General features: G+C 46.4%; 1 protein-coding gene across 13 annotated transcripts in view; it reads left to right on the top strand.

Annotated features, from left to right (window-relative positions):
* The first annotated feature begins 971 nt into the window (after positions 1–971).
* SEC31B (SEC31 homolog B, COPII component) overlaps positions 972–15,410 on the top strand; it is a 33,041-nt gene continuing 18,602 nt past the window's right edge. For 3 of the 13 annotated variants that reach the window (XM_019636574.1, XM_019636564.1, XM_019636573.1), the window contains exons 1-12: positions 973–1,090; positions 3,436–3,527; positions 3,611–3,697; positions 4,041–4,164; positions 10,702–10,897; positions 11,111–11,206; positions 11,722–11,730; positions 12,302–12,445; positions 12,805–12,947; positions 13,805–13,904; positions 14,026–14,187; positions 14,710–14,844. In XM_019636574.1, the coding sequence (XP_019492119.1) occupies positions 3,479–3,527; positions 3,611–3,697; positions 4,041–4,164; positions 10,702–10,897; positions 11,111–11,206; positions 11,722–11,730; positions 12,302–12,445; positions 12,805–12,947; positions 13,805–13,904; positions 14,026–14,187; positions 14,710–14,844 (1,245 nt within the window). In that variant the 5' untranslated portion in view covers positions 973–1,090; positions 3,436–3,478. Of the gene's footprint in view, positions 1,091–2,792; positions 2,882–3,435; positions 3,528–3,610; positions 3,698–4,040; positions 4,165–10,701; positions 10,898–11,110; positions 11,207–11,721; positions 11,731–12,301; positions 12,446–12,804; positions 12,948–13,804; positions 13,905–14,025; positions 14,188–14,709; positions 14,845–15,410 lie in introns of those variants that run through there. The other 10 variants (XM_019636565.1, XM_019636572.1, XM_019636566.1 and 7 more) reach the window with 10 other exon arrangements.

Genomic DNA, 15,410 nt, shown 5'->3' with positions numbered 1-15,410 from the left:
ATAACTTAGATCTAAAATCTTAAGCTGTCTATAGGACATTTTTAGTGAGAAATGCAGTAATTCCCTCAACATAAGATACGTATGCTCTTCACCTCCAACTCCTTTATCACTCATAAAAGCCTCTCCAGTTTTCCTTTACAAACATTGCTACTATATTAATCCAGGCTTTCATCACCTGGTACCTGGGTGGTTCTATTCCCCTAATTTGAGTCCTGCTTCCAGCTCTGTTCTCTAAGGGTATCCATATTGCTAGTCTCAAAATATAATCTTTATCTTATTGCATCCCTACCCATAATTTTTAGTAACTCCCAATTATCTCAGAGTTGAATAATTTTTAGTAACTCCCAATTATCTCAGAGTTGAATTGGAATTACGCAATCTATCCAGACCACTTCCCCAACTGTAGCCTCTTTTATTCATGGTATGGGAAATGGCAGGGCAGCTATTAGCCCGTTGGGCCCCTAACTCCTTGCTGGGACATCATCTATCTTCTTGCGGCTCCACAGTATAGTACTAGTCTCCTGTCCCTGAAACCTTTCAGGAAGCCCCGATCTACAGTACCTCGCCCTCCGCACACCTATAGCCCTTAATTAGTTTAACCAATAGTTTGGGGCACCAGTTGTTGCTGGGCTAGTGTTTCGCTGCTATTTATGCCTCGATTGCTTTTTACCTTTTCAATTAGGGTTCTGCTGAGAGCTCCTGGAGCTGGGGCCCAGTCTTCTCTGCTTCAATAAGTAGATAATGAATTAGTATTTTCTCTTTTCAGAGGCTCCCCCGATGCCTAGCTCAAATGGAATAAACCAGAATTTACTAGTGTTAGGATCTGACCTCCTGCAGCCAAACTGCACAATCACAGGACAGGTGAGGGAGGCCCATTAAAAGCTGTAATCCTATTATATCCTTTCCGTGGGCTGGCCGAGTCCTTGGCTCCGCGCTTCGCGGCGCGTGTGGGCTGCAATGCCCTGCCGGCCAGGACTACTTTTGGCCCTCCACAGCCGCCGTCCACGGTGCCCAGCTGTGCCTAAAAGCCCTCTGAGAAGACCAGGTCCCGCTTGCCACGCCTGACCCCTGGCCTGGGCTCTCCTGGCAGGTTGGTTTTCCCCGCCTGTCTGGGGCCCTTGAGAGCAGAGGCCATGCTGGGGACCCGGAACGCCGCTCCTCCCTCGGGAGAGAGTCGGGGGTGGGGGGTGGGCGATGGGGGGCTCGCCCTCTGCGGAGAGCCGGGCCCGTCCCCGGACTTCGGCCAGTGTGCCTCACAGGGCCGGATTGGACCCTGCGCCGCGTTCCCTTCGCAGCGCTGCCCTAGCGCCTTGCCATCCGCCCTTGGCCCCGACCTGGCCTGGCCCGGGAGCCCGCTCTCTGTGCGTCCTGCCAGGGCGGGAATGCCTGTGGTTAAGGACCCCCGCGCGCAGCACTTGCGGGAAGGCCGCAGAGAAGCTCTGCTGACCGTCTAACATCGGGACCGGACTGCCAAGGGTCGCTGGCGCCCTCCATCACTGCAAGAGTCTGTTCAGCTCTTCAATGGTCATAACTCTTCCACCTTCAACGCCCCCTCCCCGGCCACTCTGACCCCAGCGGGGGCCTTTTTTGGGAACAGTTGTCTCTGAACAAAGTAGATTAAAGGCCCATCTTCCCAGTGTCTAGACTGTTCGGATTTAAACACTTTATGGAGTGTAGTTTAGTCTAGAATAAAAGCTCTGGGCTCTGGAGGCTGATAGGGGTGCACATCTTGACCTAGCCAGTTTTCTTTGTAAAACGGGGATGATAATAGTACTTATCGCATAGAACCATTGTGAGAATTAAATGAGCTATACATGTCAAGTGCACAGTGCTAATCGCGAGTCCTAGTTTTGTTAAGGGATCTTTTCCAAGAAATGTGAAAATGGCTTTGACCAGCAGGTGGCACTGATAACTATCATATGATGTGTAGCGCATCAGAACATACCTGCTGTAGCCTCAAGTGTTCAGAGGCCCCCTGGAAATCTTGGCTAAGTTGGCTGTCTCAAGCTTTCTTCAAGCTGGAAAGTGCTTCAGAGATTAAGTAATACTTTCCTCCTGTTTTTGTAGGTTGAGAGTCACCTGACTGTGGCTTTTTCAATCAGGTAGTAGGGGGTCCCAGGTTTCCTCCCTGAAATTCAGTGTTACTTTCTTTAAAAAAAAACCAAACTTTTCTGCGCTTTGCTAGTCCATTGAGAGATGGGCTAGCAAACCCTGAATATGCGTTAGAATTGGGTTGGAAACCACGGAGTTCAAGTGAATGTCGGCATTCATTCAGCAAATATGATCAAGCACTTACTATGTGCCAGACGTTGTTCTCGCACCAGTTATAACATGGTGAACAAAGCAGACACAGTGCTAGCTCTCATGGAGTTTACTTAGTGGATGAGACCGACAGTGCAACTATAAATAAATATATAACTATAAATTGCTAAGAAGAAAAAAAACGAGGCTGTTTTTGACTGGCTGGCTCACCTCTCTGGGGAGGGGAGAAGCTGAACCCAGGAAGATGTGATAAGGAGTCAGTCATGGAGAGAATGAAAGGAAGAGCACTTAAAGCATAAGAAAGAGAAATTACAAAAGCTCTAAGGTGGGAAAAATCCAGGAAATGCAAACATCTAATGCAGCTGGAGCACGATGAATAAGGGGGAAAGCAGCAAGAGACGTTGTAGTGGTGGTCAGGAGCCTTTGAACAGCGCCAAATAAGGGGTTTGAATTTTACTTTTGAGTATGACAGAAGCCATTGAAAGAGTTTAAGCAAGGAATGCCACAATCCTATTTTTTTATTTTAAAAGTTCACTGCTGCTGCTGTGTAGAAAATGGATTGGATGATGGTATGAATAGCAGGGAGATAAGCAGTTGGAAGATTATTGCAGTAATCCAGGTGAGAGGTGATGGTATCTTCAAATAGAGTGGTGGTGGTGGAGATGGAGAACAGTAGACAGATTATGATACCTTTTGGAGTTAAAATCTGGAAGACTTAATGATGAATTAGAAGGGAATAAGGGAGAAGGGGGATCAAGGGTGATTTTCAGGTTTCTTGGCTGAGCTGTTGAGTGAACAGTGGTACCACTTACTGAGATGAAGAAAACTGGAGGGAGAACAGATTTGAGGGGAGGAGATGTGGAATAGAGAATTCCATTTTATACAGACTAACTTTTAGGTATCTTTGCTATTTCCAAATAGAAATATTTGATTAGCAGTTGTATATAAGAACTCGGAGCTCAGAGGGGGAGATTTGTGTTAGTGATATAAATTTGGGGGTCATCAGCACATGGATGATATTTAAAGTCAAGGGAATTGATAAGGTCACTGAGAGATTACCTGATTTGATGGTTAGTATCACCGAGGGACTTGTGACAACCAGTGTGATTGAATATCTTTTGGGATTTAAAGCTTTAGGTTTTAGCAATTGGGTAAAATGAACTGTCCTTACAGATCTGCAGATGGTCATGTATTTGTCACCCTGTGGTGCCCTGAGATGCCCCATCCCGTGATGGAGAGAGGGAAACAAGATCTCATGTTCACAGGTGCTTCCTGGGTCTGGCCCTTAAGCTCGCTGGTTTCTATTTTCAGTGGGCTGAGGGCCATGTCAATTTTCTGCCATCTACAGGACAGACCATGAAGCTGAAGGAACTTGAGAGGCCAGCTGTCCAAGTGTGGAGCCCAGCCAGCCAGTACCCTGTGTATCTGGCCGCAGGTATGGTGATTTTGTGGCCCAGGATCCACCAGAAGCACATAGGTTGAGGGGAAAGGTAGTATTCAGAATTTTTTATTGAGCATCAGAGAAAGCTTTAGAGTCTGGAAAGGTGGGGTTGGCTCGTAGCATAAGCAAGGGGATATAAGGTGTTTTTGCTACCTGGAGGCAACCTTGGACTATAGCTCAAGACCAAGCACCTCATGCGTCTTTGTTACCATTTGAAAAACAGTATACCCAGTCCCTCCTGTTCCTTCTCCTCTTCTCTCCCTAACCATTTATACCCCAAATCCGTGCGTATATCGTTGCTCATATGCTGCCTCTTCTTGACTTTTCTTGTGCCTAGGAACATCTGCCCAGCAGCTAGATGCCTCCTTTAGCACAAATGGCACATTGGAAATCTTTGAGGTTGATTTCAGGGACCCCTCTTTGGACTTGAAACGCAAGGGAGTCCTTTCTGCCTCAAGCAGGTACTGTGTCTGAACTGCTGATGGGCAGATCCTGGAGTAGACCCTGGAGTAGACCCTGATGGGGAATCCTGAGAGTAGTGTGTGCTTCTCAGGGCTCATGAGGGGACAGGAGAGGGGAGAAGGACCTTCACCAAGTTGGAGAGAAGTTAGCTCTGGGTTTATTTTGCAAAAGGACTTTGAAAGCACCCTCTCCTTTCTGGTCAGCAGAGGTGTCAGGCAGAATCATGTAATAGAGATGCCTTACACAAGTCTGGAACCATGATTACCTGATCTCTCTCTGAACCCAGAGATGTTGACTCTTTCCTCCCTTGGCTCTTGTGCAGATAACAACCTTACACAACAACCTCCTCTTCTGCCAATGGGAGGAGAATGAATGATCCTCTCTTCACTGCTGTCAGGGACTGATTGGGTGCTCATGGATTTTGTGTCTCTGGCAGGCTGAGAGGCCATTCACTTACTAGCATTCACTGAGCATGTATACCGTATTTCCCCATGTTTAAGACACACCCTGTTTTGAAAAATTTGGGGTCTAAAAACTGGGTGCGTCTTATACAGTGGTTGTAGTTTTTTTACTTGCATTTCCTGCTGAGGACAAGGCAATATATGAAGACAGTGATTCGTCATCAGATACAGATGAGGACAAGCTAATGGTTGGGAGTTTTGACAGTGATGAGGAGTTGTATGAATTTTATGATGAATAAAACTTGAGTTCAATAACTTTATGTAATACATTTTTTTCCCAAATTTTGGGCCACCAAATTAAGGTGTGTCTTATACATGGGAGCATCTTATACATGGGGAAATACAGTATATTGGGTTGTTGGAAAAGTCATGACGCATTTTTGCAACGAAAAACAGAAAAAAATACGTCATGACTTTTCTGACAACCCAATACATGCCAGGCACTATGCCAGGGCCTCTTTATATCTTAGTCATTCCTTAAAATGAGCCTAAGCAATACATACCATTGTCCCCATTTCATACAGGAGGGAACCCAAACTCTGAAAAGCTAGGATGTGAATCTCAGCCTGCCTAACTCCAAAGCCTACCTTCTTTCCATTATTCAACTGCTCTTTTATATGTTTTGTGAAATGAGGCTTACAGTCTGAAGCAATGGTCTCCACATTTTTGTACCATCAGGAAAAATTTGTATAATCCTACACTCACATTATATATATTCAATAAAATAATATACATTTATTGCTGTACTGTTAATAAAGTACAATTTATATCTTTTTTAGATTAAAAATATAACTCTTTTTTTTTATATCCCAGAGAATTATCTTGCCCATCCCACTTTAGAGATTACTGGTCTAGAATGTTCCATCTTCTTGTGCATTTTGGGGTCCGTCTGAGAGATTAGTTAAGATGTTTAGACAGAAGACCCTCTTTTTTATGTTCATGGTTTAATCTGACAATGGAAGTTTAGTTATTGTTCTTTTTTTCTTGAGCGCCTGTATCACTTGATGACAGCATCCTTATTTTGCAGTTTTCTACATCTCTTTGTATTTTCAGTACCTGTACCTTTTGAAGAGCAGGCACGGGAGGATTTACCAATAATGATGAGATATCCTTAGCTTCTAAACAAGCATTTCAGAAAAGGCCCCTGAAAGGGGTGAGGTAATTTAATAATGGTGATACTCCTGGAGAGACGAAAAGGGGCAGTGGGCAAGAGCTCTCATCGACTAGCCAAGCAGCAGTTTCAGCACAGTAGTGGCTCCTTAGGGTTGAGTTCCTAAAAAAGAGGCAATGTGATTGCTTAACAAACCTTGAAACTGAATCCTAAGGTTCACGTGGGCAGGGATTTTTGTCTGTTTTATTCACTGCTATATCTCTAGCACCTAGGACAATGCCTGGAAAATATTAATAAATATTTATTGAATGAATGAGTGATATTAGAAATTTCTGGTTTACCAAATTGAGTTACCACTTCAGTTAGTTATAGTCTTCAGTTAGTCTTAGTGCCTTAAGAGCTTTTCAAGGGTGACAATCTGTTTGTTTTGCAGCCAACTAGTTGAAGGGACCCTTTTTGAAATGTTGGTACTGAATTTGGGAGTCATGAACTTCACCTCTTCACCTCATACCCTGCTCCACCCTGCAGAGATTTGGGGGCTATAACCAAAATAAATAGGACAGTTAACACTGTTGATAGTGTCTCATCTCGACTTTCTTTTCCCACCTCTATAATTGTTTCCAAAGATTGGTTCTCATTCCCAAAGACCTAAGGGATCACCTTTGACACAGCCCTGTTGGGGCCCTTTTGAGAAAATCATTTTAGACACTCTAGGGTCTAAGACACCCACTTCCTTCTGTTCCAGGCTGGGTGAGGTCACTTACTCAAAAGTCAGTATCACAAACTATTGACTAAGATGATCAGGGTAGATGGAGGGCCATCCATCGCTTGCTTTATGCTTTCCTCTTTTCTGTGTCATCTACTGCATGGTTCAGTGGAAAGCACAGTTGTGTTGGGTTGCAGCCTTCACTAAAGCTGTGTGACTTTGGGCAAATTGAGTTGTGCCAGTGGTCTTGGGTTTCCTCACTTGTGTATAAAGAAGAGGTTGTACAAGACGACTTCTAAGAACCTGTGGAGCTCAAAATTCAGGCCGAATGTTCAGACTCTTTCCCTTTTCTTTTTCTAGCTTAGTCTCCTTCCTTTTCCCTTTATTTTTATTTATTTATTTATTTAATGTTTAATATTTATTTTTAAATTCGTTTCAGGTGTACAACACAGTACAATAGTTATACTTTTTACCCCTCAAAGTGACAACCCTCCCCTCTCCCTTTACTTTTTTTTAAAAAACTCTTTCCTGTGTCTCTTCATTATTAACTGAACATATACTTTTCAAAATCGCCTGCTTTCCTTTGCCTGCTCTTTTCACCAGACTCGTGTCTCAACCGCATTTGAATTCTGAATCCATGGAATTCTCCTTAATCCATGATGCATCAGAGAAATATCTATTTAGAAATACCTGACTGAAAGAGAAATGTTCTGAAACACTGGTATGGGTGTAGATAAGGGACAGCGTCAAGCTGTAAATAGCCTGAAGAGAATGCGTGGATAAATGCCACTGGATGCAATCAGAATCAATATGGGTTAACATGTGCACTGAAGCAAACGATGTTTGGTTTGTTAGATGAATCTCACTCAAGAAGGAAGGTTTCTGGGAGAGCAATACATTATGTATTGACTTTTGAACTGAGGACATAGCTGCTATGGCTAAAGGATGTCAGAGGCCAATGTGTGATCTGCTCTTCCCCACCTCTGTCTACACTGAGGTTCTAGATCTCTGATTGGCCTCTGTAACCTGTGTATGACCCATCCTGTAGTAACATGGAGAAAGTAGGTGACCTATTTTCCAGTACCTTTATCTCGGTTCTACCTTCTTTGGGGACACTTTGACCTCTTTTTGGGTGTCTGTGTAAGGGACACCACCAAGCAGAAAAAGGTCACTTTGTACACTTCTCTTAGTTTTCCTGTTTCCAAAGCTTGCCTTTTCTCTAGAAGACATCAAGATCACAGAGTAGAGAGCATGGGCTTTGCTGTTGGACAGAACTGGGTTCAAATCCCAGTGCTGCCACCTACTGTCCTCTTGGGTGTGTCATTTAACTTCGCTGGCCCTGTTTTCTCTGCTGTAAATTCGAGATGTATAGTAGGCACATAGCCTGGCACATACCATGCATTAAGAAAAGTAGTTCTCTCCAACAGCCATTGCGCCACTTCACTGTCTTCATTCTCCAGTTGGGAGCACTGCCTTCATTGCTCTGTGTGACTTTCAAGGAGACTTGAGCTACTTTGGGCTAGAGGTGGACTCGTTTCACTTTAGTTCACCAGCACGAGGCTGGGATTTTTCAGAGGAATTTTTCTAAGCAAATAAAAGCAAAATTAAAAAGAAGAAGTACATAAATTATGGGAACAAGGATTTATTTATACAGCACATATTCCTAATCGTAAGGTAGCTAAAGCTTGGCCCCAGATGAGCTTGTATGACTTCCTGATCTCACAGGCCACTCGGTTTATTCTCTTCAGTTTTGCCTTTTGCCTTTTGCCTGAAACATAGCCATGAACTGGTTGCTAGAGCTGGTTCTATCTTGATGAAATTTTCCCTGATTGTTCTAGGCTGGTATGCAGGCTGATGTATCTAGTACAGTGGTTCTCAAGGCTGGCTGTTTGTTAGAATTACTTGGAGGGTCTTATTAAAAATGTAGATCCTGCTCCTGTCTCTGGAAATTCTGCTTCACAAGGTCTGAGTAGGAATCAGAGGACCTGTATTTTCTTTAGGTGCCACCCATGATTCTGTGATGCCATATGGCCTCCATCATTGCCATCATTATCCTGGGAACCTCTTAACAGAGAATTGCAACTGTGTTCTTTTGTTTTGAAAGTTCCCACCTTCCTGTACAAACTCTTCATCTTATACCTTCCCCTTAAATCTCTTAGTTTCTATTTTCAGGCCAAAGGCCATCTTTTTTTTTTTCTCAACATTTTATTTTTAAACTAGTCAAACATAGAAAAGTTGCAGAATAGTACAATGAACAATCATATACCTCACTTAGATTCATCATAGATAACATTTTGTCACATTTGCTCACATGTTCATGTGTGCTCTCTTTCTACACACACACACACACACACACACACACACACACACACACACCGTTGTCGCCTGTCGATTTGCAGAGGAGAGACGATTGAGAAGCCTTGAGCCCACTGAACGATAAAGTCCCTGTCCTTGCTTGACACGTCCCAGGTGTTCCCACTCTCCCAGGTGTTCTCTGTCACACCCTTGCTGGGCTCTCGCTTCACCGTCACTAGTGCCTGACAATAAGAATGTACCCTCTATAGAAAAAAAAACAAGAAAAGAATGTACCTTCTACACACTTAGAGAAAGAAAATTAATTTGTCACACCCTGTGTTCTGCATTTCGGCCACTCTAAAGTAACTGGGCCCTCTTCTCAAACCCTTTGGTGGTGCCCCCCTTCCTTGAAGTCTCAGGTACCTTTTACTCTGGTCTGTATGTCACGTGCTCTGACCATGCTGAGGTCACTACACCCGTTCTACGATTCCCACGTGAGCTTTTCACGGGCTGGTTCCCGTGTGACCTACTATGGGTTTCTCTAGCGACTCTGTTCACCTGCCCTCTCCCCACTCTGACCTCTAGCCCCAGGATGCCATGGCAGCCTCTTGAGCCAGCATGGAACACATCCTTCTGCCCTATTAAGATCAACCCAACCTTAGAAACCATGGCCTTTTTGACAGTAGCTTTAGAGCTACCATTTGTGTCAGCTCTGCTGTTTTGCTTTAGATGCTGACCTGGTCTGAACTGGTGCTCAGCTCTTCACTTCTGACAGGTTGGCTCTGCTCTAATGACTGGCCAAACAGGTTCCTGCCTGGTCACCCCCCCACTCAATTTCTTTGTTTACTGTTCCCCGGGTGCGGGAACATTTCATTTCAGTTAGGGAATTTTAGGACATCATTCGATGTGAAATCTGGCTTCTCTGAAGGGCTCCAGAAATATCCGTGGCTTGCAGCTGTGAAATGGAGGACAGACCACCTATGAGGCTTTGGGGAGTTCACATGCCTTCTCTAGTGGCTTTGCAGAGGACCCATATTTGTCTGTAGGAGCCCAGGGTCCACCTTTTTCTTTTGTGCAGGACACTGGCAGTGTGTTGTTAGAAGCATCCTCAGAAAGCCAGAAAAGTGTTCCGCAAGCAGTACATTTATTCTGTATGCCTCTATCTCTAGGGATGGCCCACTGCAGCCACATAGCAGCTCCAATGGGCCGGCCACACAGGAGAGGTCTTTGGGTCTTTTCTCACTTCCACTTTGGGAGGGAAGAGGGGACAGCAGTTGCTGGTCTGGAGAACATGCTTCTCGTCAGGTACAGAAGGGTTTGGATCTTCCTTTAAACAGGAGACCGTATTTAATGATGGTTAAGAGTTCAGGCTCTAAAACAAGATGGGCCTGACTTTGAACCTTGATTCTACCACTTCCTAGCTGTCAGATGGGTGACTAGCTGTATATACAGAAGTTGATAACTTCTCTGTGCCTCAGTTTCATCCATTCAAAGCAGAATTAAAAATAATACCTTATGGGTTGTTGACTATTAAGCTAATATATGTAAAGCACTTAAAACAGTGTCTGGTCCATAGGAAGTGTTCCGTGTTAGTTGTTATTTGAGTTGTGAGGGTTTGGTGAAGTAATCTATTTGAAGTATTTATTACTAGGTCTATATAACCCCAATAATAATAAATAAACCCCAATAATAACTTAAAAAGAAAAGCATCCCCACACAACTCTGAGGCAGTGGCCTCCGGACTTCCGGTGTAACATATAACAGGTGGAATATTTTTTTTCAGAGGAAGGGCAGGACCAGGCAGAGGAGGCCTCTGTGGTGTGTGTGGGAAATAAGGGGGTCGGGCAGGCCCCAGCGAGGGGTGGGGATGTCTGCAGAAGGGCAGAGGCTGGCATATGTGCCCACCCTCTGCTTACTGACCTGGACCTGAGCTGGTGCTGATGCTAGTTCCTCCTCTTTGTAGGTTTCACAAGCTGATCTGGGGGAGCTTTGGCAATGGGCTTCTGGAAGGCTCCGGGGTTATTGCAGGCGGCGGGGACAATGGCATGCTTACTCTATACAATGTGACCCACATCCTGTCTTCGGGGAAGGAGCCTGTGATTGCCCAGAAACAGAAGCACACGGGGGCTGTCAGAGCCCTCGACTTTAATCCTTTCCAGGTACTCCAATTCAGTTGGTCAGACATGGCCAAGCCATAGCACAAGAGATCAGAATGGAAGTATTCACTTGTGACCTCCAGCCTGTAACTCTGAGCCCTTCCCAGGCTGTTACTGGGGAGGCTCTGGAAGCCCCTTACATGGGTCTCTGTCCCCCTCTTCTGTTCTCATCTCTGCCTGGGATGGTGAGTCTCCAAAGGCCTGTTCTTCATTCAGGGCAACCTCCTGGCCTCAGGGGCCAATGATTCGGAAATCTTCATTTGGGATTTGAATAACCTGAGTGCGCCCATGACCCCAGGATCCAAGTCACAGGTGAGAAAGCCCCCGGGGCTGCTGCTTACGTGTGCAGCTGACTTTTCCAGGAAGTCTTGAATTCTGGAGGCAGCCAGAGCATAGGAGATTTCAGGCTTTACCACTGGAGGGCAATAAAGCTCCACAGACTAATGTCCTACCAGCCGGATTATAACAGGGTTGGAGGGGAAGGGAGGGTGTGTGTGTGTGTGTGGGGGGGGGGACGGGGACAGCAGTTTGTGGTTATTAACTGTGCTAGGGATTTCTGGGAGGAAAATGAAGTAGAGCAGGAGGAGTAGAAGACATTGAGAGAGGGGATGAGGGCACTGTTTATCGTCGGCAGGGTTAGGTAGGGCCCTGGGCTCAGCGGAGAGGACTCCCAGATATACTCTTGTCATTTCTGTCTGTCTTGTCTCTATAACTGTCTCTCCTGCATTCGAGGGTCTCGTGTATGTCTGTCTCTGAGCGTTGCTCTGTCAGTCTATAACTGGACCTCTCTTTTTGCTTCTTGGCTTTTCTCTGCTTTATGCTTACAGTATCGCGAGGTAAGTTAAGAATGAATTTGATAGCATCTTGTGTCCTGAAAGTTGCAATGGCTTTTCTTTCTGCCTCACTCTCTGGGGATCTTGAGTGTCTATGTTTCTTTCCCTCCCTCACCTTCCTCCTTCTCTCTTTGTCAGAGACATAAGGGCTGTTTAAAAAAAAATTTTTTTTTTCAGCTGAGCCATCCTGCCACCTGTTGGCAGCTCAGCGGCAGCTCAGCTTAGGCCAGGCATCGAACCGCTAGTTGCTCAGAGCTCGCACTCTTAGTGAGCTCTTAACCAACTGATCCACTCGGCCGGCCCTGTTTTAAAATCTTGACTCTATCCTCTCAGCACCTTAGGGTAGGAGTAAAACCCAAGTGTGCCTGCCATAGTCTCAGCTTCTATACCAGTACCCTAAAGGACCCTCTCTGCAAAGTTCAACCCAGCTTCCCGAGACTGTCTTGGTTTGGGTAGCCCCACCTAGGTCTACTCTCGGGCATTCTGTGGGTGGTGGGGAGCAGTGGAACAGCAGATGGCTCTTGATCCAGGGGTGACAAGTTGTTCTCCACCCTGTCCCCCCATCCTGCCTCAGCAGCCCCCAGAAGACATCAGAGCACTCTCTTGGAACCGGCAAGTTCAACACATTCTGTCTTCTGCCCACCCCAGTGGCAAGGCAGTTGTGTGGGATCTCAGGAAGAATGAACCTATCATCAAAGTCAGTGATCACAGCAACAGGGTGAGTCGTGGAGGCAGAGGACGGGCTTGGAACCTGCGTCCCCCTCATGCCTTGGAGCAGTCATGGCAGCTACCCTTCACCAGGCCAGGGTTCTTCTTTCAGCTGTTGCGCATGTGGTTTCAGCAGGTTTCCTGTTGGGCATGAAAGCTTAGATGAGTTAAACTGAGGTGACCTGGAGGCTTCTAATGCTCCTCACTCATTCGCGGCCATCTCTCATTTCCTGGTGGCTCTGGTGTTCTCAGTCACCTAGAAGAGACACAGAACCTGCCCTCAGAGTAGCCCCATTCCAACTGGGCAGAGAAGGTTCATAACTAGAGGAGGTAGGTTACATCACCCATTGGGGTCTGCTTTGTTCACAGATGCAATGCTCAGGCCTGGCTTGGCACCCAGATGTAGCCACTCAGCTGGTGCTGTGCTCAGAAGATGATCGTCTCCCGGTGATTCAGCTGTGGGACTTACGCTTTGCCTCCTCACCCCTGAAGGTGCTGGAGAGCCATAGCAGGTAGCATCTCAAACCCCACCTACATCCTTGGAGGAGGGCGAGGGCATAACTGACCTGGGTAGGAGGCAACGGATGCCCCACATTGGCTACCAAACATCCTCGCTGGCTTCAAAGCCATCCCAGTGGACCCACAGTCACCCAGTCCTTGCTCCTGCTGCAACCAAGTGGAGTTCCGTTAGACCCAGAGGCTATGGAGAAGAGCCTAAGATTCCATCTAACTTCTGGAGATGGAAGTTAGATGGGGAGGGGGTCATGAGAAATATTGGAGCCAGTCCTCCTGGGAGAGTCCTCAGGCTCTGATCTGAGGATAATGCTCATTTCTTTAGGTGATGAGGTTGCTTCCTCCAAGATGCCTCCTTAATAAAAGAATTTTGGCTCCTGTTTATCCTGCACACACGCCCGCCTCTGAAGGTGTACCTCTTGGGTCCACAGCAGAGAAAGCAGCCCCAGAGTCTGTTCTTTCTAACTAAAGAGACATGTTGCTTTTCTACCTCCTTGGGGACTTTAGAGAGTTAGGTCCCCATGACTGTCCTGGGCTAACAGCACCCATAAAGATGGGTGCTTGCCTGATTCATGCTGATTCACAGTCCCTACTTTATAGTCAGGGAAAAGCTGCAGACCCCATCCTGCAGTGACCTCTGAGATGCAGAGTGGTACAGTGGGTACCACTGTGGGCTTTGACTTGCGTTCTGGCTGCTTGACTGCTGAAAGTTCCTTAATTTTTCATAGTCTCATTTTCCTCATTTGTAAAATGAAATCAGACTGCTTATTTTATAGGGATGAGATTTATTGAGATATATAAGATGCCCTACACTTAGTAGGCATTCAGCAAACCCTAGTTTCTCTTCCCTTTTTAGGGGGATCTTGTCAGTGTCATGGAGCCAGGCTGATGCTGAGCTGCTGCTCAGTAGTGCCAAGGACAACCAGGTCTTGTGTTGGAACCTGGGGAGCAGTGAGGTAGGCTGGCCCTTGTGTGGGTGTGCTGATGAGATTGTGGGGGAATCCCAGCTTTGGCTATGTGTTTTGGGCTGCCTTATCTATGTTGGGGTTCCCCAAATGGTGTGTTCCCTCACATTAGGTGGTATATAAGCTACCCACGCAGAGCAGCTGGTGCTTTGATGTGCAGTGGTGCCCTCGGTACCCTCCAGTGTTCTCTGCTGCCTCCTTTGACGGCTGGATCAGTTTGTACTCTGTGATGAGTAGGAGCTGGGAAGTCCAGCAGATGAGACAGACTGACAAGGTTTGAAGGGATCAGTGGGGAATGCTGGAGGGAAGGGGCTCTCTTTTTTGGTGAGGGAGGAGAAGGACATATGGCCTGGGAAGAAGAGCGAGAAGACAGGGCGCTGGGTTTGGGAGGACTGCACCTTTGCTCCAATGCCCGTCTTCCTGGGAGGATGTAAGTTCCTGCCACAATACAAAGGAGGCCATTACCTTGACTTTTGTTCTTGGATGTTCCCTGTGGTATTTCAGGGACCTCCACGCTGGGACCATTATTTTTGGAAGGATGAACTGTCTTACTTCCCTTTCTCCTGTGGATACATTTTATGTCCTGCTCCACTGTAGACCTTGGATGCAGTAGACTTCCCAAAGTCTACTGTATGGGAATCCCACCCTCACTAGTAGTCCTCTGGAACATGGGAGTCCAGCCTTTGGGGGCCAGATTGGGTATTTCAAGGATTCCTCCCTAAGTGGAGTTTGTAGGTGGAGTTCCTGGCTAAGCCACAACTTCTGGCAGGTAATGCAGGTGTCCTTTTGCCCCCAGATCTCTTCTTCCTTCAACAAAGGCCAGCCTCTCCCACCATTGCAGGTGCCAGAACAAGTGGCCCAAGCATCGCTGATACCTCCCCTGAAAAAACCCCCCAAATGGATGAGGAGGCCCGCAGGTGTTTCATTTGCTGTAAGTGTAGTGTGTGTTTCTGTGTGTGGTTGTGTGTGTGGGTGATGTATCTGTGTGTGTGTGTGTGCGCGCGCGTGCGATAAGTGTGGTGTGTGTGTGTGGTGTGTGTGATATGTGTGGTGTGTGTGTGTGATGTGTGGTGTGTGTGTGTGTGATAAGTGTGGTGTGTGTGTGATATGTGTGGTATGTGTGTGTGGTTGTTTGTGTGTGAGATGTGTGTGTGTGTGATGTGTGTGATATGTGTGGTGTGTGTGTGATATGTGTGGTGTGTGTGTGATATGTGTGGTGTGTGTGTGATATGTGTGGTGTGTGTGATGTGTGATGTGTTTTGTGTGTGTGAGGTGTGTGTTGTGTGTGTGATGTGTGTGATATGTGTGGTGTGTGTGTGATAAGTGTGGTGTGTGTGTGTGATGTGTGTTGTGTGTGTGTGTGATGTGTGTTGTGTGTGTGAGGTGTGTGTGTGTGTGGTGTGTGTGTGTGATAAGTGTGGTGTGTGTGGTGTGTGTTGTGTGTGTGTGGGTTATGTGTGTGATGTGTGTGATATGTGGTGTGTGTGTGTGTGTGTG

The sequence above is a fragment of the Hipposideros armiger genome, unplaced genomic scaffold (genome assembly GCF_001890085.2).
Source record: "Hipposideros armiger isolate ML-2016 unplaced genomic scaffold, ASM189008v1 scaffold_28, whole genome shotgun sequence".
Taxonomy (NCBI): domain Eukaryota; kingdom Metazoa; phylum Chordata; class Mammalia; order Chiroptera; family Hipposideridae; genus Hipposideros; species Hipposideros armiger.
Note: the sequence above shows the minus strand (reverse complement) of the source record. Positions and strands in the feature narration are given on the sequence as shown.